Genomic DNA, 25,642 nt, shown 5'->3' with positions numbered 1-25,642 from the left:
ATTCCTTCTGACGTACGTATCAACAACAGTCGGATATTTCAGTGCTGGCCCAACGCTGGGATGTTTGACCGTGAATGTTCATTCGATGATTTTTGTAGATGTGATAGGTCTATCGGACTTTTAAAAATGGCAAGACTTTGCACAACTTGGAGCCGCAAGTTCTTTTGTCTGTTGTCACAGGAAATGTGTCACAACTTCCGAGATTACAACGTGCTGGAGGTGAGTACTCAAGTAGCTGATCTGGCTATCTTGGCATATGTGTGGTTTTGCATACCTTGTCGGCTTTGTTTGCGGCCTCGGGCTTCTATTTCCTGAACTTTCCACCCTCTGCGAGTCTCTCCTACCCAATGCAGTTTTGCTGTCTACGACCCATGGCAACCAATGTGGGGCAAAAGTGTAGATCTTTTTTTTCATTGGTTCCACTGAAGAATCAAAAGTTCAAACATTATTCTGGAGCTCAAAGAGAAGACGGGGCCAGAGGTAAAACTGCACCCCGGTCTACCGTCAGCCGCTTACGCCTTACGGTCTATTAATTTGCAACCCGACGTAGCCGGAGGACCCAGAGCAAACTGGCCACGAGGGCTGGGGACGCGTGCGTGCGAAACTTTCCCTGTCTTTTTATGATTTGTGACAGCGCCCTCTCTCGTCAAGGTCAGTTGTGCAAAAACTGAGGGTTATTATCGGCTCCGGAGTTTACTACGTAATTTCCACGCAATGCCGTAGTTCCCGGACAAGGACCCACGTGCAACTTGGTGTCACAGGAGCGATTATTGTTACACAATTATGAATAAATTATCCATGGTCGCGACAGATTGTAAGTGCGTCACAGAGAATCAGCGCAATTTGAACTCTCCGAACGAAGTTTGCCTTTGGTCCGAGTCTTCGGCGTCATTAAGCCCACTCGGCGGAAACGGCAGACCTTCCATAACCCAACTTTAGGCTATATTTACTCGCTGACGTCTGGTAAGAGTTCGTTTCCGAAATTATCCGACCATGTGCAATTCTTCCGCACCCGGAAGTCTAGTTTACAGGAAATCACACCAAAGAAGTCTCGAAGACAGACAGTTAAAATTCTTATGCTAGTTGTCAGTGCACTTTTTACACGAGGCACCAGAGGGTCTCGTCGTGGATCAAAATCTACTTTCAAATGTGCCGTGAAGGATTTGTTTAATGTGATCACACCTGCATGGAATAAAATCCCTTGTATATTTGGCAAGCGGTATGGCTGATCACGCAGAACAATCTCCGTAAGAACGTGAGTTCAGTTTTCAAATAACTTGTAGGACTCTGATTTGAATATTTTGTTAGTGTTTTTGCGACAAAATAATTGTCATGCATGACATTTAACGATGTGGTATGAATGCAGTTATTTGTGTTTATTCGTGCATGCGTTTCAATTACCCATATTGATACGGCCACGCCCTTTTCAGTGTTCAGTTTGAAAATTCGACATAATGTAGAAAAAGGGAATAGCTTGCCTGTGCATCACCAGGAGAGCTGTGGAAATCTTTATTACGAAATCCATCCGCGTAACTCAATAGTCCGGATTGCAGGTGCCGATGCATCTAGATTGATCGTCTGAAATCAAGTCTATACGAATCTGATCACTCACAAGAGCTCCAGTGCGACGAACACGGTACCCAACCCCCCCCGCACGGTTCGCACTTGGAGTATATATACATGTACAACTTATTTTCATTTGAATGTACACAAATCAGAAGGGTTTTTCGCGTAGACGCTGTGCGCATGTTGACCATAAAGTGCCGTTGGTATCTGTCAACGTTGGAAGGTGCTTGGCAGCATGTCGTTTATATAGCAGCGGTCATTGAAGCCCCCTAAGGTCGTATGCGAATTATTTGGCTGTAAAATAGGCCGCTGAATAAGGGTTGTAACCAAGTTCCCACGAGACTTGTGTGTTCATCATGGCGGCCTTGGTCATCTTGGGAGGAAGCCTGGCTTCGGACACGCACTGGAGAAACGATATGTCCTTAGGAAGACGATTAGGGTGACAGAAGTAAGAATAGTAACGAACTTGGGTCCAGAGAAAAGTGCAGATCCCCACTCATTACATCAAGGTCGAAACCATTATCGTTATGGTGGGAACGGGGATGTCAAGAAAGGAAATCACTGCATGGATAGTAATTATGGGCTTCCACAGTTGTATATTAGATCAACCCTAGCCATCAAGCCAGGTGTTTAGAGCATTATGACTGTTTTCGCAGGTCAACCTCAATTGACTTTTACTGTGAGGTACACATCATATGCATCTTCAATAGTGGCTAGTACCTAGCGAAAGGCACTGACATTTTGGAGTTGCAGACAGAGTGACGACTGGCGCATTTTTCAGTTAATATTCCGGAAAAAAGCAAGCCACACTGTGAGGGTCAGTTAAAGGCAAACCAGTGACGGGTTTGGAGCAGTTGTGTGTAGCACTCGTTGAGCGGACCAGTTCGATTTCTCCGGCGTCAAAGCCTCAGCCAAGTTGCCGCTTGTCTGTTCTTCGTTTGAAACACGTGCAGCCGCGTAGTAGCAAAAGCCACGGAATAGTGCTTTGTAAGTGTGTCTGGAATCGACATAAATTTTGGTGAATTTCCTTTTGAGAAATTCGAAAAGGTGAGAGGCAACCATCACACGGCCGTGGATCTGTTGCGAGAATTATTTTTTTGCAGGGAGATGTCAACTAAATTTTGAGAGTGATTCCGTGAAAGGGGTATAGGTTTTTTTTATGAAGTTGAGTAAGTAGAAGTGATGAAGTGATGCAGTCAATTTGAAGTGACGGAGCGCAACTGCTTATATGAGCAAGGAGTTTAATGAGAGTCGTACAGGGCTGCCATGCAAGTATGCGCTGGGATCATGCCTGGCGGCACCTTAATGCAATGGAGCCAACATGATCCTTCGTGCTGCCGGTCTGTCACGCAGAGTCATCGTCTTGACGGTTTACTCGCCTCCCAACTCGGGCGGATTATATCATACTAAACACTTTACATGTACATGTACTTCTCGCTGCCAGCTTGACCCCGGTTGACCCCCGCCGGTAACAGGAAAATAAATAAGGTCTTGGGTGGAGATGGTTGTTGGCAGAAGTATAGCTGTTGTGGGCCAATGGTGCACTGAGCTTCATGCGATGGGCTTGTACAGTACAGGACTAGATAATCATATACCATCAGGCCCTCAGTTTTGTGCGCGTTACGACAAAAACCTGGAAAATCTGGCGTACTGTTAGTCTCCCAGATTGGCAAGTTTGTCCCCCCTCCCCCTACTGAACAAAATTTGCCCGGCAACATTATTATACGTTCTTTTATGCAGAATATGGACTTAGTTTGTGGTTCAGTTGCAGAATTGTACAATGGACGCCAACTCTGAGTTTGCACAGTCTTTTGATACGTTGGTTTTCGTGATCTCTGCCCGAACGCCTGTCCGCCGGGGTAGCCAACGGCGCAGAGCGACAAAGAAACCTCGAGATTGTGTCCTTAGATCGTTATTCGTCGTCGTCGTTGTCGTCAACGTCGTTGTTGCTGTTTACTGTAACCATGTGCTCTAATTTTCTTCTCAAACCCTGGCCCATCTCTATCTTGATTTCGACAGGTATCTTTCCTGTGACCTCTGAGCTCTCAGGCTAGAACGGACTCGACGTGCGGTACCCGGGGGTATTTAACTAATCCCAACCCACTGACATCACAAGTTGCCTAACGCAACTTCGCTCCACGCGGCAGCGACACGACACCACAAAAAGAGAGTTTCCCGACCATCGAACGTCTGGCTAATTTTCGTCTGACTGCTGTCCCGCCCTGTTTAATAAGTTGGACCCTCCGCATTTCTGACAAGTTGTCCACGGGGCGCTCGATTATTTTTTGGAAGGTTTGTTTGGGCGAGAGGTTCGACGTCTGGGCGACGACCGCTGGCCAAGCTCACCATGGGTAAGTCATTACCGTAATGTGTAGTCCAAATAAGTCCCCGGTGTATCCTGCATGCATTATTATGATTATCTGTGAATCGATTGCATTTGCTGGCCATGTCTGTTCGGGAACCCCTTCGACATGTTTTGCTGGGAAGTGCGCCCGGTGCGCCGGCGAGGAAACCATATCCCGCCAAACCGAACGCCGCGTGCGGATGTACACGTACGTGGGCTTCGTTTGTGAGCTACGAAGCTTCGTCTCGGAGCTGCAATCATGGGAGACTATAAAATGATGACGCGAAACTCAGGTAAATTACTTCTGATTCCTCCGTGGTAACCTTCACCGTGCAGGCTCTGCTTTTCATTATGCACTGGATGGAGCCTGTGTGGTCAAGGGTTTCTTGTAAATCCGTTTGTTGTTTCACTATTGTTCTACTTAAATTGGTGCTGAGCCTTGGCAAAACATTGACAAATCCCCGCTTGTTTATGCCTGTGGCGTCCTCCGAGCTGGCGACGTGATGTAGGTAAAATTTCAGCAGGTGTTCTGACTTCAGTGAGAGTTCCTTGTGTTTCCTATACCTGGGTTTGTCCGTAGTCAAGTTTGACTTTTAGAAACTCAAAATTAATTACTTGAGTAATTAGGCAAAGATCAAGATAACACAAAGGTATCAACATATAACTTAGTTAGGCCTAAGGGTTGCCAAATACTTGTACAATATTTAAAAGGTGTACTATTGTCAGGTGTCCACACACTGGTTTTCCATTTTTGTCGCGCACTGCCTGAGTTATCCTCATCCCAGGCACCTGCAGGTATTAATTTTCGATTACCAGTGTGCCAAGTCATTTCTTCTTGACTTTGCGTTGACCGATTTGAAAACTCAGCTTCAGTGCTATGGGTTTGCCATTCCCCTAACCATGGAGGACGCCCCAACAGATCAGGATAGCGAAAAACATCGTGCGTTATTTTCCCGCAATCCCGAGCAACGAGTGTTGAGCTATCTGAGTATTTTTAACTGTATACACGAGCAACAGGTGACCGCAGGTCGGTTTCTCTCGCCAGGTAATTGATTTCACATTCTGAGCCTTTGGTGCACACAGACAGTAAAACGAGAATTCATCCGGCATCCGGGCTGTTTATTTTAACTGTAGAACGAGCCTTGCATTAGGGTGTAAAACATGAGATTGACACGGGCCCCCGAGGATGGGTGGCATTTTGATGAAGCCATATAGTCAGGCCTGCGCGCGGCATGCACAGCGTAATTCGACGGGTGATGCTGATGTGAGACCCAAGTGCCAGGCTACTCCCCCTCGAATGTTGATCAATCAACAGGTATGCTAGGAAGACATTCCAGGGTTCAAAAGATGAACTAAACATGTAAATATTGAGCTCAATTGGCATGTTTTCACTTTCTCGAGTGATGGACAGCTAGGAAAAATACACGGGGAAAAATATCCGAAGATTTGCCGTGGGTATAAGTGAGCATCGCGCCTATTTAACAGAAGTAAATTTTGCTAAGGCTTTTAAGATGCAGGCCTTAAGGAATAACAGAGTGTGTTTTGCATACATCGCCGGCAGAATATCGCTGTGTAAACGGCTGTGTCTCATTGCCTTAAAGTTCTTTAAAATCAATTTTTGATGCTCATTTTTTTTTGGGGGGGGGGATAATGTTAATGTCTGTTATCTGTTAATTTTCATCGATGGCGGACGGGTTACCTTTACTAGTCTGTGTTAGGGCTATAATTGGAAACCGATTGAAGGTCTGAAATATAAAAGAAAAAAGTGTTGCAGAAAATATTCTTGCCTGTAAGCTCATGGTACTTCCGACCTTCAACGTAATATCAACACCGGAGGTCGGGTCCTTTTCAATCGCAGACAAATTTTGTCGGACATCTTCCGGAAGAAAAACACGCTCCCGGCCTCCTGGGCTGTGTAGACACAATCCAGTTGCATGAATTGTCTTATTATCTTAGCTTTATGCGTCATCTTCCGCTGCGTGTCATGAGTCCCGTAAAGACAATGCTAAAGTCACTTGTATATTGATATCGGCCAACGAAACAGGTATCGTAGTCAACGGTTGGCATTTGGAAATGCCTCATATGTTGAGTGAATGGCACCTTACTGCCGGTCCCTTTTACAGTTTACACCTGCTCCTGTGCTGCATTATAATCGCACTGAAAAAACATGCCCGATCAGCTGGCAAATAGGGGCCTTGGTAGCCATCTTGCAGGGCAGTTCTTTTGTTCAAACAAGGAGACCTCCTTTGTTTATACCAAGTGGAACTGAAGCACTGGCCTGCAAGATGGCAACCATGCACACCCTCTATAAATGCATAGTAACATGTCATGCCACTATGTATTAGGGGCAGCAGTGACGACGAGTCATTGCCAGTAATAAAATTAATTATGTATTTGTAAAGCCATTTGGGCATATTGGAAGTAGGCTTATCCGTGGCACCTGTGGTGGCCCTGAAGGGACGTAAAATTCACTACCGGTTGTAAATATTATTTTGTGTGCGCGACCTTGTGAGTTTATTCACGACAATTTGCGAATATTTTTGTGACGTCGTGAATTTGTTCAGGACTAGTTAATATCTGTGCGACGTCGTGAATATTTGTGTGACGTGGTGAATATTTGAGCGACGTCGTGAATATTTGTGCAACGTCGTGAATATTTGTGCAACGTCGTGAATATTTTTAACGACTAGTAGTGAAAATTTTTTTGCGACGCCCTGACTATTTTTCACGACGAGTCGTAAATACTTTTGCGACGTTGTGAATATTATTTTTTCACGACATGCCATGAATAAATTTACTAGTTGCAAACTTTGTCTCGAATATTTTTCCAGTTACTAGAAGGGTTCGATTTTTGCCTGACCGGCACGCAAAGGCTTTCTTAGGGTCGGGTCATACTTCAGGCAAATGCAAAAACAAAACAAATTTGACGTCACGAAAAATTTGCCGCGAAATTTTGCCTAAGTTCAACGAATTCGCCAAACGGATATTTGATCTGCCCTCACAAATTCGCGTCAGTCGTGTTTGCTTTTGCGTCGAGTATGAACCGGCCTCAAGGCAAGGCCGTCCGAAACAGGCTTCCATCCAGAGCTACGGCTAGGTCCGTTATCTGTGCCTCTCCGCGTATTTGCAATGTGGTGAAGACCTAGACCTAGCTCCAAGAAACAGCTTCTGACGCGCTGGCTGAGTTTTTATTATAGTCAGGTCTTCTGGAACAAACCATGTGGAAAGCAAACCTTGTTTTTCTGAGCCATGTCGTTCCCCAATGCCCTTGTTTCTTTCTCGCTGTACAGCTTCACTTGGACAACCATGCAATGGTACACGTGCATGGTCACAGCACCGCTGTGCATGTACTGTGCAGAAAGCTCAAGGCCAGGCCAGGCAGGAGCCTATCATCATGTGTTTGCCGTTAGTTATTGCATGTAGCGCACTTACCCTCCAAGGAAATATTCGAGACTAGTGGTGAAAAAAGGTACCATTATTGGTGAATAAAGTCACGGTGCAAAAACATTCGCGACAAGTCGTGAATTTTTATGTCCCTTCAGGGCCACCATAGGCACCAGTATACCGCGGCTATATTAAGTCAGAGTCAAGGTAGACTCTTATTCGACTGTCCCCAGAGTCATGTGTAATCGGTGTTTTGATAGTCTCATGGGAAAAAAAGAAAATTCGGGCTGAACGTGAAGACGTACATGCACATGTCAGTGATCTACACCGTAGACAAGGGCAAAACTGTGTGTGTGTGTGGGGGGGGTTGACTATATCAAACCCTTACCCTTTAACCAAATATATTGGGTGGGCGAGGGGCACTGGCGTGTAACCCCCCCCCGTCTACCGTCCTCCCATAATAATTAAAGGTAATTAACAAGCTCTGAGCAAATCAGTTCGGATAGAGTTCATATAACACCCAACGATAAAAACCTCTGCTCGGATGAAAGCACTTGGGAAAACCTGATAGGGCATATAGTCATTAAGTGCTCATAATTATGGATTCCAACGGGACTTTCCCTTCATCGACCGAGAGACTATAGGCCTATGTATAGGTACCGGGTCCGGAAGAACTTGGCCCTTAATTTAAAGTGCAAAGTGGGGAAGAACACATATAAAGACCGTCCCGCGACGAATGGAAGTAACAATCAAATTATTGTGCACACCCTGAAACAGGCGAAAAACTGTGTTAGTAATATGGAAACCTTATCTACAGGAAGCCATCGTGTCCTAAGAATCTGTCTCATTCAATAACCTGTTAAAATGGGCTGGTACTAGACCATTTTGGGTTCTATGCCTCACTGTCATTTATTTTTAGAATGTGGCTTAAAAATGTGGATATAAATTAATCACATAATTCAAATTATTCATGAGCATAAATGGCATAGTTAGAAACTAAATATTGAACGTGTCTGATTCTTGAAAGTCGGTGTGCAAATGCTGCATCACGTGTCGATAACAATCTGGATGTGAGATCTAACATTTTGAGGTTCCTCATTATAATTGACGCATGCTGATATCTTGGCTCTTTGTTACCTTATACACACGCACAACCGTAGTATGAATCCAGGATTGTTACGCGCACAAGGAGCGTGTATATATACAAATACCCCAAATCTGGGTTATCTTACTTGGTTTTGTCTTGTGTCTCCCTGGGATCGAGGAATTTGGTATTCTCCCGGGTCTGTTGCCAAATGGCAAAAGGCTTCGCGGGGAAACTTCACAAAAGATTATCCCACGGGTGTGTGAACTTTGATTTCAATCGGTGAATGGTACATGCTTGGAGGAATCTTATTCCTCCATGGTGTAGAAGCTTGACCACCGAGGGTCTTAATTGTTGTCCCTTCTGGCCTGTAAATTTGTCAAACGCCTGCAGTAATTTACCAAACCAACTCAAAGTCCTTGGTAGAGGTTTGACCTCAGGTTTAATTCCTATTCTTTGGTTATGAGCCAAGATTGGCAATATTCAAAAGGGAAATCCTCGCATATTTGTATTAAAGGACGCGCGTATGGACACCTTTTACTGAATGTTAAGGCTTCAAACTCGGAACTTCATTTTCAGAGAGGTAGCTTTGAATGAGGTGGCAGAAATTGCCATCAGGCCTGGACCAAAAAATGTCTTCCACAGAGTGAACGTAGTTCTTTCCATGGGCACTTTCCTGACGGAAGCTGACAGACGCGGGACTAAACTGCCCATCGAGAGGTCAACCTGATAACCTTTGTTGACCTTCATGATGGTTGTCCACAACTGCTCAACAAGTGGACCAATGCAAAGTGCGACTGTACCTCTTTCCGGCCGAGGGCTATTTTGGCCGTGTTTTACGCGTGTCAGTCCAGTGCGGGGCCGGACACTGACTTCAGTGTGTGACATAATCGACCCAGATCCCACGCTGGGTCAAAATATCATAACGCTAACTCGTGGTCTTCGGGATAACCATAACTGTGTGGGGTAGGATAGCAGATGCCGCTGCGAAACCGCACTGATCTGAATGTACTCCTCCCCGGAACTCTTGACAAATCTTACCGTCATTGACAACGAGGATTGACAGGCTGTCGATCATCTCCAAACAAACACCACAAGAACTCCCCATACAGCCGGGAGCAGGTATGTCGGCCAGAGAAGGCGGGATCAAATCTCGGGCGAAATCTCGATCGGCAGGATCGGATTTTGCTGGCACTTGTTAGTCTGCGACTTGTGATAGCGCCGCAAGGAGCAGCCGTACCGCAGCATTCCCTTGCTGTTGAACCCCGGAACCGGACCGGCCGACCATTGACCATGGTAGAAAGCAAAGTCGATCGGGGAATTCCTCGCGATTCGAGCGCGCCGATCACGGACAAAGCGAAGGTAAAAGTTGTCTTAAGGGATGCTGGCGAGAAGACTGTGCCAGCTTCAGGTAAGCCCTCGATATCGTTGGTGTATCACGGATTGATTTTGTTCGGAGCTGAGAGTCGCCTCACACTGTGTGTCATGGACATGCTGGATGGTGACGCTAGGCACCGACAAATCTCATACAAACTCTATCGCACGCTTTATGGTCTACCACTTTGATAAAGTTTGTGCCTTTGTATTGATGCCAATAAGATTTGGCGTCGAGGCACTGACCACGTTACGTCACCAGATTACCTCATATTCATAAATCAATTCAAGATCATATTGGATGACACCCTTTCAAATGAATTTCTCTAGTTCGAAGGCGAGGTGGTTCACGACATATCACAAAACACAGTGCTCTCAGTACTGATCATGTGGTTTGTATATACACTCATTACATTGACGCGACAATAGCGAATCGTCCACATTCTATAGGTGTTCTGAGGACGATTGATCATGTACCATTCTGTTATAAAACCGAATCCTGGAGGAATAATTTTAAAAGTGCAACAGTGGATCTTGTCTTGCACCCTCGTCGTTAATGTGATCAGCGCTGAAATTCGAGAATTTGTTCGATGTCTTCTGGTCAGACAGGATGATGCGGTTTTGTACAGCTCCAGTTGCCGTTATGGCTACCCGGACGCGGGACCTCGCCGAAGTGTGCTTTAGTTTACTCAAACTGAATGCAGACAATCCTATCGTTTCCCCACCTCATAGAACTGAGTGACAGAAATTTTGCTCGTGGAGTCGACAAAAAAGGGCAGCATCGATCCTGCTTATGAGAGAATTAAATGGGCCACGCCAGGGCCGTACAACATGTTCAACATTAAACACGGCTGTCCGACCTTCACTTCAGATTCTTCACGCTTGCGAGATTGCCAGGCACGAGGCGGCCCGTCCCCTGTTCAATCCCCTGATCTCTCCCCGTGCGCCGCGCTGAATAACATTCCCTGCTATCGGGTTCCCGCCGTTCATGGCCGACTGCAAGGATACTAAGACATGAAGTCAGGCCAATTAACCAAATGTCATAGAATTAATGAAATCCAGACAAGAGATGGTGCTCAGGAGATCCATAATCCAGGAATACGTCAAAGGCAATCCCGAGTTCGCCCTGCAATAGACTACTACTACCTAGGAAGTGCGTTCGCGCGAGCACTTGCGCGAAAGTTGGACTCACATTGTATTTGAATCTTACATCATGGTCGTGTAGACAGGACTTCTTAATTGAGGGCACGATCACGGTCGGACTTTTGACGGTTTCTCTGTTTAAAACTTGGCAATGTGTATACGCCAAGTTATATCTGGAGTTTATTTTAAACCATGACTGTCTTCGTTGAAAATATATCGCGTAGCGCCCTGTTTAACTTTGTACAGTAAGAGTGTCAGGACAAGTGTTTTGTTTATATTGTGGAGTCGCTAACAATTGCAAGATCCAAGTTCTTAAGTTTCGAACACCCAACATTGTTTTAAACTATTGGACAGACATATACATGTGTACCCATGTGCACAGAATCTGGCAGGCGCATGCGCGCAAAATCACACCCACAGCGGTGACCCAATATGTGTCGCAGGTAGGGACAGTAATTCATCCAACACAGAGGCTGCTGGTCGTCTTTTTTTATTAACCCCTCACGTGTCGCAGGTAGGAAAAAATTGACTAACCCGTGGACGAAATTCCAAGTCACGGCCGATCGGTACCGCTTCAACATTAACTGAGTGGTGTTGGATCTACGCACGCTCCGCATGTGGTGCATGCAGTACAGACACACTCGGATGAACGATTGCACAGGCACGCTCAAAGATTCGATACACCCTTCGTGATGCCTCGTTCCAGACCTCTAGTTGGCCGTTGATGTAATCAACCCCAAGGCAATGCCCGTTCCAAAAGTGCACCCCGAAAACACATATTACAAAAATAGGTTCTCAACATCGTAGCATATATTTATGATACATTTTCACCGACATGCGCTGTACCAGTGTGATTGTGCACACACTCCAGAGATGATGAAACAAACACGTTCACAACGAACGTTAACAGTTGGCATGTCTGTGTGATTGGCAGGAACATATTACTTATGCCCCTTTCCACTCCTGATCCCGCATGCTGCTTCAATTTGTGCGCTGGGCACACGAGGTGCACGCCAGCTTTCCCAGGGGTGGCTTCGGATAGAAAACCAGGCATTCGTGAATGATTCGTCTGACAGTTAGAGTTATGTTGAGACGCGAGCGAGTGCGCACAAAAACTCTCCCTTGCACTTTCTTTTCACACTACAATTCTCCTCGTAACAGGTAGCTCCGTCAACCCCTTCGTCAATAACAACATGGAAGGTAGCCGGCAGAAGCTCACATTTGAGGAGCAAGTCATCTACAAGAGGCCCACCAAGGTGTACATGATCACCCTGCTTATCTTAGCCTTGACAACCATCGCCGTGCTGGTCCCTCTAGGTAGGCCTTGGCAACCTTCTCCTGACGCTAAAAAATGAAAGAGAAACGAGAACAGACAGCATGACTTCAGTTGTGTATAATTTTGTGGGTTTCTTATGTTTGTGGGTGTGGTGCAACCTTTTTTTCACGCAAAAAAGAGAAAGAGAGAGGAGGGAGCAAAGATAACAGGGCGCTCCTCGTTTAACGTCAGTTGTGTGTAATTTTTGTGAGTTGGTTATGTTTATTTTTGGGTGTTCCTGAAACAGTTGTGGTTGTTCTGGAGAGGAACAAACTGGCAAAAGACGTGGAAGAAATGAAGTCATCACAAAACTCCAGGTTGTGTACATCGGAACAGTGTGTCAAGTCGGGTAAAGTATTGTTCGTTTCCATGAATGCTGTAGTTTACTGACGCCGTCGTGTTTGTCTTATTGGTAAAATAAACCAATTTCACATGCACATGTATTGTTATGGTAAATAGAAATTGGCTGACGGTGAGAATTTGCAGAGCAAACAATGGGATGATGATTATTATTTTTTCTTTTAGGCCAAATCAATGCATAATCCACCCTTTTATCTGAAACTGAACGGTTTTTCATCACGGAAATTCGCTCCACTTCTTCAAGGCTCAGTGAAAAAGTAGGCTTTATTAACAGTGTCATTGCCGCGTGTAGCGACTCTGCCGACGCGGTTAAACAAATTAGCCCAACCATGCACCAACATTTTCTTCTGCACGACAGTGTTTAGGCGCGGAACTAGACAGGATTTACCCGCAGATACAACAAAAACAAGCGTCCGGCCGGCAGTCTGTTATCACAACAGGGACAAAGCTTATCTGCATTCAGAGTGTCGCAGTCATAGCTGACTGCCCAGTGTACTTTTGCCGCCGAATCCCTCCGGCCCTTCCATAAACTCTGCGCGGTTGCCCGCGAGATGCAATCAACTCTTCAAACTTGCTCAGAGCGTCTAAGATGAGAACACGAGGAACATGATAAGCACCGGCCAATTCTGGACACGCTATCGCTTCTGCGTAGTCTAGTAGCGGACTTCTTCAGATGACTGCGACAGCGGCGAGAGCATTTGAATCACTGTCGCGTTCAGCCTTCGTGCTAGGGCCGATCGAGTTGCAACTTGCACTCATGTGCTCGTTTAATCCAAAATACCCAGCTTCCTTTAAAGAGTAGCTGCAATGATTTTTTTCTTAGACACAATTTTCGAGCAACTTTGTACTCTGCTGTTTTACATTCCTATTTGGTAAAATTGCATTGAAAAGTGCACTTTTTAAACACTGAAAATTGTATCCATGCTTTCCTGGACACCTGGCGGTTATTGTGCTGTCAGGGAAGACATGGTTCAGTGCATAAGTTTTCTGTTAAAATCATCACCCAGAATTTACTTGCCTAAAAAAAGGGGGTTGATGCTTGCTTATTTGCTGTGCACACACACAACTGTGAATCAGCAAAGGAGATAAAATTAAGTTGAGCTAAATCTACGAACATTCAGGACTTTTTTGTATACAAGCTAATGTTACATTAGGCTTTCTTCCTGAAATGGGCATCACAGTTTTGCTCATGCATATGAAAATAATCATTAGCTTAAACAACAAAAAGGCAGTCAAAACTCTTGAAATACTGAAGCAAAAGTTGAAAATAAGGTTAAATGAGACACAAAGGTGCATCTTGAGGGCTTGTATTAAAACAAATTGATTTCTGCAACCCTCTAAAATACGTGTACACTTTTTCCAAGTTTCGTGCCAAAATGAAGCCAACATAGAATCGGAATGGGTGAAACGATAAAGTGAAAATAAATCGAGAATTTTCTACCGACTGAAGAAAACGGAAATTCTGCTCTGGCTAAAATGCTCTTTAATTTTTTTTTACTGGAGTAGTTAAGAGACTGACTACCTTGAAGCTACACGAAAAGCCTACTCAGTCCAACGTGACCTTGACCACTCCTATAACCTTGTACCTTCTTTACAGAAGAATCACGGTACCTATGCCTCTAACATCATAAAATCCTTTTATGATAAATCAACGTGATCATGAATAAGGAAAAGAATACGGACACAAGCCCTTATCTTGTTAGTTCTCCTTCCGAGCGTGGTTAGTGTGTCCCAAGAGCCCCTTTTCACCGTATAAGCATCTCATGTTATACCATATTCTAAGGACGTAAATGGAAGTCATGTTACCTAAGCTCGACTACGGATTTTATTATCATTTATAAACTCCTTTTTATCAGCTGGAATCTACCTGGACAATATGAACCAACGCGCCGACCCCTGCGATAACTTCTTCGAATACGCTTGCGGCGGCTGGGTCAAGAAAAAGGTCATCCCGGAGGACAGATCAAGTTTCAGCGCTTTCACCGACCTGAGAGAGGAAGTGGCTGTCAAGTGCAAAGGTATGATTTAAAGTTCGTGGAGTTGTCGTTCGTAGGGTACTTGCAGACGCTTGGTGGCAGCAGACATTTTAGCACTTTCCTAATTAATGCGCAGGCGTAGAACCCATCAAGCTGAGAATCACAAAAGTGGAAAAGCAATTGCATCCGATAAAAGGTTTGTATAAACATTTTCTTCATAACTCCTCTCTACCGTGTCTACTAATTGTTGAATAAGATTAAACCTAGTTTAGTCCCTGAAGAATCTGTTTGTTTTTAATGCTGTAGAGTTGTTTGAGAGAGACGGAAAACCCGGCGAGGCGAAATCTATCACTAGTGTCCGAAACTTCTACAAGTCATGCCTCGATCTAGGTAAGTGAAGATGGTAATCAGTCGCTCGCACAGAAACTGTGTTTCTATAATAACACAGTTACTATGTTCGTGCTTTAAATGCTCATGCTATAAATGCTCTTTTTGCCTTCTAGACAAGATCAATGAGAAGAATTCTCAGCCACTGATGGACCTCCTCCAAGCCTTGGGTGGCTGGCCCGTGCTAGGTAACACCCAGGGTGGGAACTGGAACCGGTCTTCGTTCCAGTTCGAGAGCTTCTGGGCCTTCCTTAGCGGGAAGTACGGCGCCGACTTGATTGTCTCCTCGTGGGTTGGAGTAGATGACAAGAACTCATCAAGTCACATACTGAAGGTGAACCTGCTTCACTTCTGGAGTCCCCAAACCAATCCATGGTCCTTCCAAATAATCAACTGAAAAAATAAGGGCTTATATTGTCCTTCACACAAACTGAATCCTATGCGCTATGAGCAGAAGCACCCTTTCATCGGATAAAAAGAGCCATGTTGGTGGCGAGTATTCATATTTTTGTCAACCATGAGACCAAAACGCTCGCATTTCGTTGTCGTTCGTGAACCAGCGATGTGCAGTTCCCCCCCCCACCCCAGGAGCCCCCATTGCTAAGGAAAATTGTACCCTCTCTTGATTTCGCTGGGTGGATGCTTCTAATCTATTTGTCAGCATTCAAGGAAGTACATTTTCCTCAGCAAACTGTTCCATTTGTTGTTGTTTTCGGCAGCTCGATCAACCGTCTCTTGGCCTTGGCAGCAGGGACTATTACCGGGATGCAGAGTTTGAAGAGGTAAAAACTCTTGATACTTAATCAAAAAGCTGGTTGTGTGTTGATTTGGCCGTAATGTGGTTCGTAAGTGTGACATCACGTCAGTTTCAACAATGCCCACTGCACATAGAGCTATAGGACCTCCAGTGGCGTAGGTACAGGGGGGGGCTGGGAGCACGTGCCCCCCATAGATTCCCGGTGCCCCCAGGTGCCCCCTACTAATAAAAGACAGATGACTGGATATTGAACAAGGCTGATAAAACTTGCCTCAAAAAGCCACACCACTGAAAGCTGGTGCCCCCTATAAGATGCTGGTACCCCCTTGTGCCCCCTACTAGTAAAATCCTAGCGACGCCACTGAGGGCCACAGTGGAATCAGGGAGCCGGACGTTAACGCGCAACTTGTGCCCCCACCAAATCGCTTACGAACTAGATACAAACTCAAGGCTTAATCACAGAATCATCTCTCCTCGGTGTAAAAAGCAGGAGAAAAAGGCGAAGTAGGCCTACGAAATTCAGATTGTATGAAATATGGACCTATAGACAGTATTGCGTGTGACTTATCATGCCCACAACAAAGGCCTCAGGCTGTATGTCTTTGTGGAGAAAGACAGATAGGATCTCGGATTTCATGGGCCTGAAAATTTCAAATGGGAACGGAATCGAAATGTCCGGTTCTCTAAGAGTTAAACAAGATCGACGTGGAGCAAATAGACATATGGCCACTTTACGTTGTGCATCAACGCGCGCGCCAGGCCGTTGAATCAGAACGATTTGTAAAGAGCGTTATTTTACATTAAATATGCCGTATTTTTTCAGGAAAGAGCAGCGTATTTGCAGTACATGGTTGACGTCATCGTAGAGCTTGGTGGGGACGAAGCAACGGCCAGACCAGAAATGGCTAATGTCTTGGAGTTCGAAACGACCATAGCAAACGTAAGATACAGCACATAGTTGTTTTTGGTTACGCTGTTTTCAGTTTTCAGTTCATGGTAAACTCTTTCCATTCTAGATTTCTTTCCATTGCCCTGTTTTCACACGCAGAATGGAAATAGCTAACACGAGACTTCAGAATGGTGCTCAGTTGCATTCCAAAAAATGAGAGTTTACTGTGTCTATTGGTTTTCCTCACCTTTACGTCACTGTTGTGAAACTTTTGAAATGATGGAATTGCAAATTAACGTGCAGTTTAATGCAGATGAAACAACATCAAATGCCGCTACACCAACCAGTAAGTTACCAGTTAGTTCAGTAGTCACTTACAATGTGCACTTTTAACGCAGGGCACAGACTTACTTTGTGTTTCTCGTGTGTCGGAATCTATACATAATTATTATTAAGTATCGTAATTATGCGAATGAAGTGATGTGTTTCGAAACACAGATGTCCACACCAAAGGCTGAGAGGCGAGACAACGAGGCACTGTATAACATATATACCCTGGAAGAACTGACCACAGTCTACCCCCAGGTACATTTGTATTTTGTTTTGTTTGTTTGTTGGGGTGTTGGGGTGTTTGTTTGTTTTCATTCAAACGAATTTTATTCGTCTGTAACGGCGTGACTGCTGTTTACGTTTCCAGCCTGTTTTTGGGCCACAACCGCATCTGTTTGATGAATATTGCAGAGTTCAGCGGACATATAAATGATGATTGCCTGAGATTTATAAGATCAAGAATGGAAATCCTGTTTTTAGAGCCACTTGCAATGATTTCCTCCATGAATGGTATTTTTAAAGACCCTTTCCAGGAGGGGAATAGGTGCTTTAAGACTATTCTGAAAGTTTGGACAATCTTGGCTCATTAGGGGGCATTTTGTCTAAGCATGAGATCATAATGTCCTTGGTCTCCGAAGATCTTTATTCACGTTTGCACCTACGTGTTTAGAATCAAGTAAGAGCCGTGGTTATCACTTCCAAGCCAGAAGAAAGTTGGGCTAATGAAAACTAAGCTGTTGTTTCGTTAAAAATGGTATCACGTTTAGATCAACTGGACGCTGTACTATGACTTGGTCATGCCGGAGAAAGTGAAGCCTATTCTTCCCTCGGAACGAATCGTCAACAGGGCGCCAGCATACATGGAGAACCTCACCGACTGGCTAGAGGCACAGGACAACAGGTGAGACAAACATGCTTACATCTTTGGTGAAGGTGTTGGTGTTCTCGGTCCAAGGTTTTTTGGGTAATTCAAAAGTCTGAGTGTTGAGCCGTCGAGTCACTTGTCTGAGGTTTACTTGCTTGCTGTTATTCTTGCTCGCTGTTCCTCCTTCTAACCGCGACAACTTAGTTTTCGTATTTTTTGGATTCAGTAGGCGACTTTCAGCATCTCTTTACCTAGAGACCGTTAAACATAAGCCCGAGTATAGAGGTTAAAAGTCTGTACAGAAACTAATGAACGCCTAAAGGGACAATACCGCTGTGGTGCCCTGAGCCATCGGGACTTCGAGAAATGTCAACCGATAAGTGTCTCGATATTTTCATATCTGCCAGAGTGATCGCCAACTACATGGTGTGGCGACTTGTGGACATAATGGTGCCTGACCTCGGCCAGACCTTCATCGATATTTACCAGCGGTACCTGAACGTCTTGAGGGGGACATCGACTACCTCGGCCCGCTGGAAGCGATGCGTGAATGAGGGTAACATTGTGTCGGAGTTTGCCATTGGGCGCATGTACGTAGAGGAGAACTTTCCTGCGGTCGCCAAGGAGAAGGTATGGCTAGTTTAAGACCTCTTTATCCACGAATTGTTGTTTGTATTAAATAAGTTGGGTTTGTTTTGCTTAGTTTCCGTTGGTTTGGTTTGTGTAGGTTAGGTTGATTTGGGTTGATTTTTGTCTAGTACCTAGAGTTCTCTTTCAGGCTTCCTCTGATAGTCTTGTTTTCGCGAGGCATAACTTCCAAGCGTTCATTAGTGCTTCGGCCTCGCCTCTTCTTGCAGACAGTCGAGATGATAGGCAACTTGAAGACTGCCTTCAAGGCCATGCTGGAGACGAATGACTGGCTACAGGAGGCGGACAAGAAAGTGGCTGCGGAGAAGGTTAAGGATCCGAGTAGTCAAATTTCGGCCAGGCATATCAAATTACCCTGGACAAAAATGCCAAGAAACTTTTTCACCGGCAGGTCGCTGACAAAGTTTCAATTTGTTAATTCATGCAGCCAGTATAGAGCACTTCTGTATTCTGAGATTTATTAAACAAAAACTTTTATACGGGATCTGTAGTTTTGTAGATGCAAGAGGTTAGCTTTTTGCTCTTTATTTTCAAAACATCATCCCGTATTTGTCCTGCAGGCTGACAAAATGCGAATTGATGTGGGTTACCCTGACTGGATTATGGACGATGTCAAACTGGACGAAAAATACCAAGGGGTAGGTGATCATAGCGCGTATTTTAGAAAAAAGCACTCATAATTGCAATTTGAACAGGAATTGTGTAAATGATCAGGAGTGATAAAAACTACGGAAAAACCGTTATCAAAATACAAATGAAAACAACAATAATATAATTTTTCTCCTTTTCAATTTTCTAACTTGCAGTTGGACTTTCTTGCCGACACCTATTTCGAGAACTCTCTCCTGTTCCGCCAGTGGAGTAGGACCGATAGTCTCTCCCTTTTGCGGGACATTGTGGACAGGACAGCGTACGTATAAACATGCATATGGACCGTTTGCAATCAACGGCCATCTTGGGGGAGTTTTTGTAATTTTTGGATTCACGCTAAATACACAATGGTTGGCTCAACTTCTCACGGCGTATCTTGGTGGGGTATTTCTTGTTCTCGCCGTGTGCTGTGCTCCACATTCTCATTCTTCCTTCCATGAAGGTTTTACAGCTACTTTGCATTCTCCCTACAGTTGGACGTCCGGCCCTGCAGTTGTAAACGCGTATTTCAGCTCCAGCAAGAATCGAATTCGTAAGTGATATTGTATTATTAGTGCGTGCGCAGACTGACTGTTGGGGCCGTCACAGGATGATCACAAGTCAGTCACGATTAGTGAGTCAGTCAAGTCAGGCTACGCTATCTCAAGAAGATGTGAAAAAAGTATTTGTTATTTTCATCCCCGCCACTTGTGACGTCACTTAGGGTATTACCTGTAATGGGCTTGTTTTGAAAGCGACGACCACACCAAAGTATTATCTAAGAATAAAACCTAGGAAACCACGCACATACCTAAGAATTGCTTTTCCTTTTTCCCTTGTGGTGCAAACGCCAAGTATAATTTTTCCATCTTTTTTTATAACTATACAGTTTTCCCAGCTGGAATTCTGCAGCCTCCTTTTTACCATCAAGATTTGCCCTGGTATGTACTGTTTTTTAAAATCTCGTTAACAGAAAGGCATTCCTTTCAAGGACTTTTTCAATTTTTTTTCTAATGGAGTTAAACTCGTGTAGTCTTTGGTTACAAATTAGTGGGATAGATGTAGGGTGAAGTTTACAGAGGAAGGATTTAATGGGTCTTTAATTTCCAGAGGGGCATACAAGGATTCAGGGGGACGTTGGGGCACCCCCCCCCCCCCCCATTGTGCCGTGAAACTATTTAAGCATCGCTGGGTATATTGGTTGGTAAATATCAGCAGATCTGAGGATAAGCATGTCGCCGAGAAATAATACAAGACACCTGTGAACAACTGTTAATCCATTTTGTTTTCTGCTGTTACAGGTATTCGAATTACGGTGGCATCGGAGTGGTCATCGGTCATGAAATCACACACGGATTTGATGACAGAGGTAATGACGTCGTGTGACTGCTGACGCTGAAGCAGCTGTCACTCCAATGCTTCCTTACACAAATTAACAATTTGGAAACCCGATATTGCAATGGCAATGCAAAGAATGGAAAGAAACACGGCGCGAAGTTCCGGGGCGTGCGTAAAATAATTTCATTACCAGGAACTTTTAACCATAAGGTTTTTGCCGACACTGTTACATTCTTGTCTAGTGTACACTGCAATCGGTTAGAGTGACTTCCGAGTGTTTTTTTTTTCTGAATTGCCAGAGGTGATTTCAAAATTTCTTTTTTCGTCTTTTGCTGTATCAAGGGAGACAATATGACAAAGATGGCAACCTGGTGGACTGGTGGAGCGCAGACTCAGTGGTGAAATTCAAGGAGAGGGCGCAATGCATTGTGGACCAGTACGGGGACTTCGTCATGCCCGAGACCGGCGAAACCGTGAGTGTTCCTGCCCATTGACGCATGCTTCCAGCGTAGCTCGACAACAGTGACCTTGGTATCAGGGCCTAAGTTATTCTGATGACAAAATTTATTATAGCAAAACTTACCATTCGTACAGGTTATAAAGGATTATAAAGATGAACAAAGAAATTGACTGGAGGGGAATTTGAACCTGCGGCCTCCAGAATACCATACCGGTGCTCTACCAATTGAGGTATCCAGCCCTATGATGGTGACTCTCCTTTGTTCGGGGTGCGCTAGCCAGAAGCCATTAAAGCCATTAAATCTGAAACACCATGTAGCCAGGGTTAGAAAGGAGTTTGTTTTACAACGTCCTCACTGCGCAAAAATAGCTACTGTGGCTGAGTTGACGGTGTCTTTATATTTGTCATCATTAAAGTTGCGACTGCTGATTTTAGCAGACGAGGACGTCCTCCCTCGAGCGACAAACGTCTACATTGAGCTTGATTTCCGTGCCGAAATTAGACCAACCTTTCACATGTACAACGGTTGCGGGATCCATTTGATCGTTCTAAAATTTCTGGGATGAAATTGTGCCGTGTTCCTTCTGACAAGAAATAAACACCAATATGTCATTACGATTCCATCATGCCCTTTCTTCCTTTGTAGCTGAACGGCGTCCAGACACAAGGAGAAAACATTGCTGATAACGGGGGCTTGAAAGAGTCGTATAAGGTAAAGAAATGGCTGAGATAATGATGGTTAATTACATATTCCTTAGTCATTTATTTCAGTTCGGGCCCAACCTCAGTAACATCTTGTCAATGGCATCACGTAGCGCGTTATGGCTTTCCTAAAGAAAGGTTAATTGGGCACAGGAGGTATTCAGTGCATATGAGTGTAGTCCACTAAATCAGGCCCATTAAAAACAGTGTAAAATCAGCATTGTTCGGGGTCCAATAATATGCGTACCAACATCCCTGAGGCATCTGAAACACACGTTAAATTATTGTATGGTCCATAATCTTTCACTTTCTTTTCAATTTTCTGAGTGTGGGTTAACTGATTACATTTTGAGTTATTCCCTCAAAACAAAATTACCCCCCAAAAAAGTGATTTTTCCAAAGTCTGCTTGCAGCCATTTTTCAAGTGGCAACCCTCAACTTTCTGGGGCACTTAGGACCATTTTTCAACCGTAGAGTTTAGCCATTCTGCGCTCATATGAAAGCCCAAAGACCCAGGGAGTTGATCCCGGCAACGATTTACACCATCTCACCATTTTTGGGGCCATACAGTCTCCTTTTTTAAAAGATACTGTGGGTGGGGGCACTTTTAATGCTAATGAGCTGGCCAGAAATTCTCGCTTGAATTAGTGGACTGCACCCATATATAAACCCCAACGTCGTTTTTAAAGATGTCGGAACTTTGCGAAATTTGGTTCAATCCAAGTATTTGGAGTACATGGAATTGTAGCTTTTTTGATCCGTGGTTGGCTCGTCCTATCCTTAGCAGCTGTCACTCTTCACGTTGCATCTACTTGTATTCAATGTTCCATCTTAAAGAATCGTCCCCTGTCTTTCTGCAGGCCTACAAGGATAACGTGGCTAACGAGCCGGCTCTACCAGGGTTAAACTTTACCGCAGACCAGATGTTCTTCTTAACCTTTGGCCAGGTACAGATATGGTACAGGCATTAATTAGTTCTGTCCACACGACATAGCCCTCCCACCGGGGCTACGCATGAGTGACACGCTAGCTGTGTCCATCTCCGTGCCCCAGCCTGGGATTTTTATTTGAAGACATAAAAGAGTCTTGTAATGCTCAAAGCGATGACCAATCCCCGCCCCCCCCCCCAAATGAGGGCTTTGATTGTCCTCACAAACTAAATCCTATGGAACTTGAGCTGGACCAAGAGAGGGCGCTATTTTCTTATCAACGGAGGCTTCTTTAGTTGAGACTGAACTTCGGTGGTTCACGAACGACTAGGAAATGCGCGCGTCATGGTCGCATTGCTACCAACAAATGAACTTCCGACCAAAGGGGCCTCTTTTCAACAGATGAGGGGGCGCTTCTGCTCGAGGCGGATCATGCAGGAGACACTTTTAATTTCAATAACAGGCTTATGTCAACATGTGCTCGTTTGTAGATATGGTGCAGTGCCTTTCGGCCGGAAGGTGTGACGTCACAAATCCTATCAGGAGTTCATAGTCCCGGTCGCTACAGGTAAGCTGACGACCCTTCCAACCCATGACCTTCAGACACCACATGAAGAATGTGGCCTAACTGCCTGGAGTAAGCCAGGTGTAAAAAAGCTTATGGAGGGTTTGCATGGCTGCCATCTTGCAGGCTGGTAGGGTAGTTTATTCCACAAGGTATGCACCAAAGAGGTTTCCCTGAGGAACGAACTGCCCTGCAAGATGGCTACCACGCAAAGCCTCTTTTGGATGGCGTGAACCAGTGACAGTAACTGTTGCTCATACAAAATTAGTTAACAGTAATCTTATTGTATTCTTAGCTTGACTTATCTGTTCCGAATTGAGGTCGGCTTGGAAATGTCGATTTCTCGGCTTAGCAACGCTTGGAATAATTTTTTGGACCAGTCACGTCTAGCATTCGTCTTTTGATGTACGTTTGTCTTTCAGGGTCATCGGCCCTATGCAGAACAACGAAGCCTTTGCCAAGGCCTTCAGCTGCCCGCCAACAAGCTACATGAACCCGGCAGACAAATGCAATGTCTGGTAGCCGCTGCCCGACTGTCCAGCCTTGTGTATAATTATTCGATGTAAATATATTGTCAGTGCCGTGGTACGTCTTTTCGTTCGTTGACTCGACTGATTTTGGCGAACTTGAGAAGTGTACATTCGTGATTTACGCTGATATTTAAAGTGTAGGCCTAAATGTAAAGCAGGACCTGCAGGGTTGGGATGACTGATGTGGGGTTAGAACAAGGGAAGTTGGAACATCGTCCAGTCAATTTTCTTGTTCACTGGAATCGCACCAGACTGTAGACAAAGCTTCTTGCGTACCATCAATTTTGTAATGTGAACAATAATTTGAAGGTCGTAACTCAGTTTAATAGTTGGGTGCCGAGATTTGTGTTCGCCAGGGGAGGCGGGGCGTAGCCCATTTCAGTCAGATTATTCTGGCTTATACTAGTTATAAATTGAACGAGTTCAAATCCCAAAACGAAATAAAATCCAGTTTCCACCTTCCCATAAATCAGGACCCCCCCATTACTTTGTGCACGAAATGGGGACCGTTCATTCCATCGTGAGTCCTCTGTAAAATTTGAACTAAAAGAGAGTTTTTTTCTGCAAAACTGATTATTGATCAAGTGGACGGGTTTCCTCATTTTTGCGTTTTAACTGTTCAGTTACACATGATGGTCATTCTCTTCTCATATTCTCTATTAGCGATCTCTTCTTTGATAACAAGACGTACGTGTAGGTAACCAGCTTTTTGTACATACAGTTGTTTGTGCATTTAAGTCACCTTCGGAAGCACTCTACTCATTATTAATTTGTATACGCTGTGGAGATGTACATACAGTGGCAGTTTTAACAATCTGTAATGCCTGTCGTAAAATCGTGTATTTTTATCGAGAGCAGAACAGTTTTTAATAGGGCTGGAGTCCTCCGATAAGGACACCGTAGATGGCGCTATTCAACCATTCCTGTGGACTCCGCTTTGTGAAATATAACACGTGCGTATATAATAGGAATCGAAAGTCTCATTTGAATCTTATTTGTACAAGGAGAAAGGTATAGGTCTTCATCGGTGTTAAACGCACGTATGGGCTCATGCTCACTTGAAGTAGACCTGTAGCCGTAGCCCCTGGAGCCCGTTTCGGACAGACGGCCTCATTTCCATCTGAAAGTTCACAAAGATTTATATAATACTTTTTTTGTTATCGGAATTATCCTCTTGATTGTACTTTCTATTTACATGTACTCTCTTAGACTTCTCAACTCACGTGCTGCATGTAAGAATTATTAGTACTGATTATGTAAAATGGTAATTATTGTCGCGTATGATATTTGCTATACGTTAAGTGGATCTAAATGAGTGTCTCTGTACTTTGTGAATAAAACGTATTCGTAAAGATGCCAATGTGCATGTATATATGATGACGCACAAACATACACGTAGTTGTATCATTTTACCATACGTGGACCGAATTTCCAAGCATTTTACACAGCGTCTGAAGGCTTATTCCTCTCGATTAGACCGAACTTCCAATACCTCAAACAGAGTTTAGAAGCAGTTGAATAAAACTGAAGACATAACCAGAAAACTTGTGAACAGCCACTTGTGTCGTTGTGAATTACAGATTGAGAGTTCGTGGAGTAACATTTACGGCCTTTCAATAGGAATCAAAAATATTATACTTCACATTTGGATCTAGCTTTCAGGAAATGGGGGGGGGTTATATTAGAAGGGGCTGAATGGTCCAAGGTGTGCCTCGAAAATATTGAAATCCTTAATTATGTTTTCCCTAAATTTAGTATTTAAATGGTTATTTGGCCTATTTCACTGGTGAACGTTAAATAAATCAGCAGATGAACAAGGGGTTGCATGCATTTTCTCCACCCAACAGATTCGCTACTTGACGATGGGCGGGGTTAGAAGCCCCAGAAGGTAGAAAGGAAAGAGTTAAAGAAACAAGCTTAAATTAAATTTACACGTCAAAAAATTGATTGAAACTGGAAAGACACTTTTGGCAAAGTTTTGTGGACTCGCCCCGCTTAAGCTTTCCCGGCAGAATCATGCCTTCATGAATAAGAATTATTTATTCCCAAATGTTTGGAGCTTTTCG

General features: G+C 44.4%; 1 protein-coding gene across 9 annotated transcripts; it reads left to right on the top strand.

Annotated features, from left to right (window-relative positions):
• The first annotated feature begins 818 nt into the window (after positions 1-818).
• On the top strand, positions 819-25,124 carry LOC110982694 (neprilysin-1-like). 9 transcript variants are annotated; one of them, XM_087147170.1, is made up of 23 exons: positions 819-963; positions 3,586-3,917; positions 12,057-12,212; positions 12,458-12,559; positions 14,427-14,588; positions 14,853-14,936; positions 15,050-15,267; positions 15,653-15,715; positions 16,514-16,630; positions 17,078-17,164; positions 17,677-17,810; positions 18,182-18,404; positions 18,632-18,730; positions 18,983-19,060; positions 19,229-19,332; positions 19,547-19,605; positions 19,942-19,993; positions 20,354-20,421; positions 20,733-20,863; positions 21,497-21,562; positions 22,413-22,499; positions 22,973-23,049; positions 23,469-25,124. In XM_087147170.1, exons 2-23 carry the CDS (start codon positions 3,914-3,916, stop codon positions 23,566-23,568), a joined length of 2,271 nt encoding a protein of 756 aa, XP_087003296.1. In that variant the 5' UTR covers positions 819-963; positions 3,586-3,913; the 3' UTR covers positions 23,569-25,124. The 9 variants fall into 9 exon arrangements, with proteins under 9 accessions (XP_087003296.1, XP_087003295.1, XP_022097001.1 ...); XM_087147169.1 differs by lacking the exon at positions 819-963 and adding an exon at positions 1,121-1,255; XM_022241309.2 differs by lacking the exon at positions 819-963 and adding an exon at positions 2,404-2,553.
• The last annotated feature ends 518 nt before the right edge of the window (positions 25,125-25,642 follow it).

This window comes from Acanthaster planci, linkage group LG16 (genome assembly GCF_054643075.1).
Source record: "Acanthaster planci isolate LZ-2023a linkage group LG16, COTS_SCS, whole genome shotgun sequence".
In the NCBI taxonomy this organism is placed as follows: Eukaryota; Metazoa; Echinodermata; class Asteroidea; order Valvatida; family Acanthasteridae; genus Acanthaster; species Acanthaster planci.
The sequence above is the reverse complement of the archived record's forward strand: the minus strand, read 5'-3'. Positions and strand labels throughout refer to the sequence as shown.

Bases quoted from the DNA above. Each gene is read 5' to 3' on its own strand.
- LOC110982694 (XM_022241306.2), top strand. From the start codon at position 9,672: ATGGTAGAAAGCAAAGTCGATCGGGGAATTCCTCGCGATTCGAGCGCG. The intron at 21,563-22,412 runs GTAAAGAAATGG...GTCTTTCTGCAG, and splicing joins GCTTGAAAGAGTCGTATAAG to GCCTACAAGGATAACGTGGC. The intron at 23,050-23,468 runs GTAAGCTGACGA...TTTGTCTTTCAG, and splicing joins CATAGTCCCGGTCGCTACAG to GGTCATCGGCCCTATGCAGA.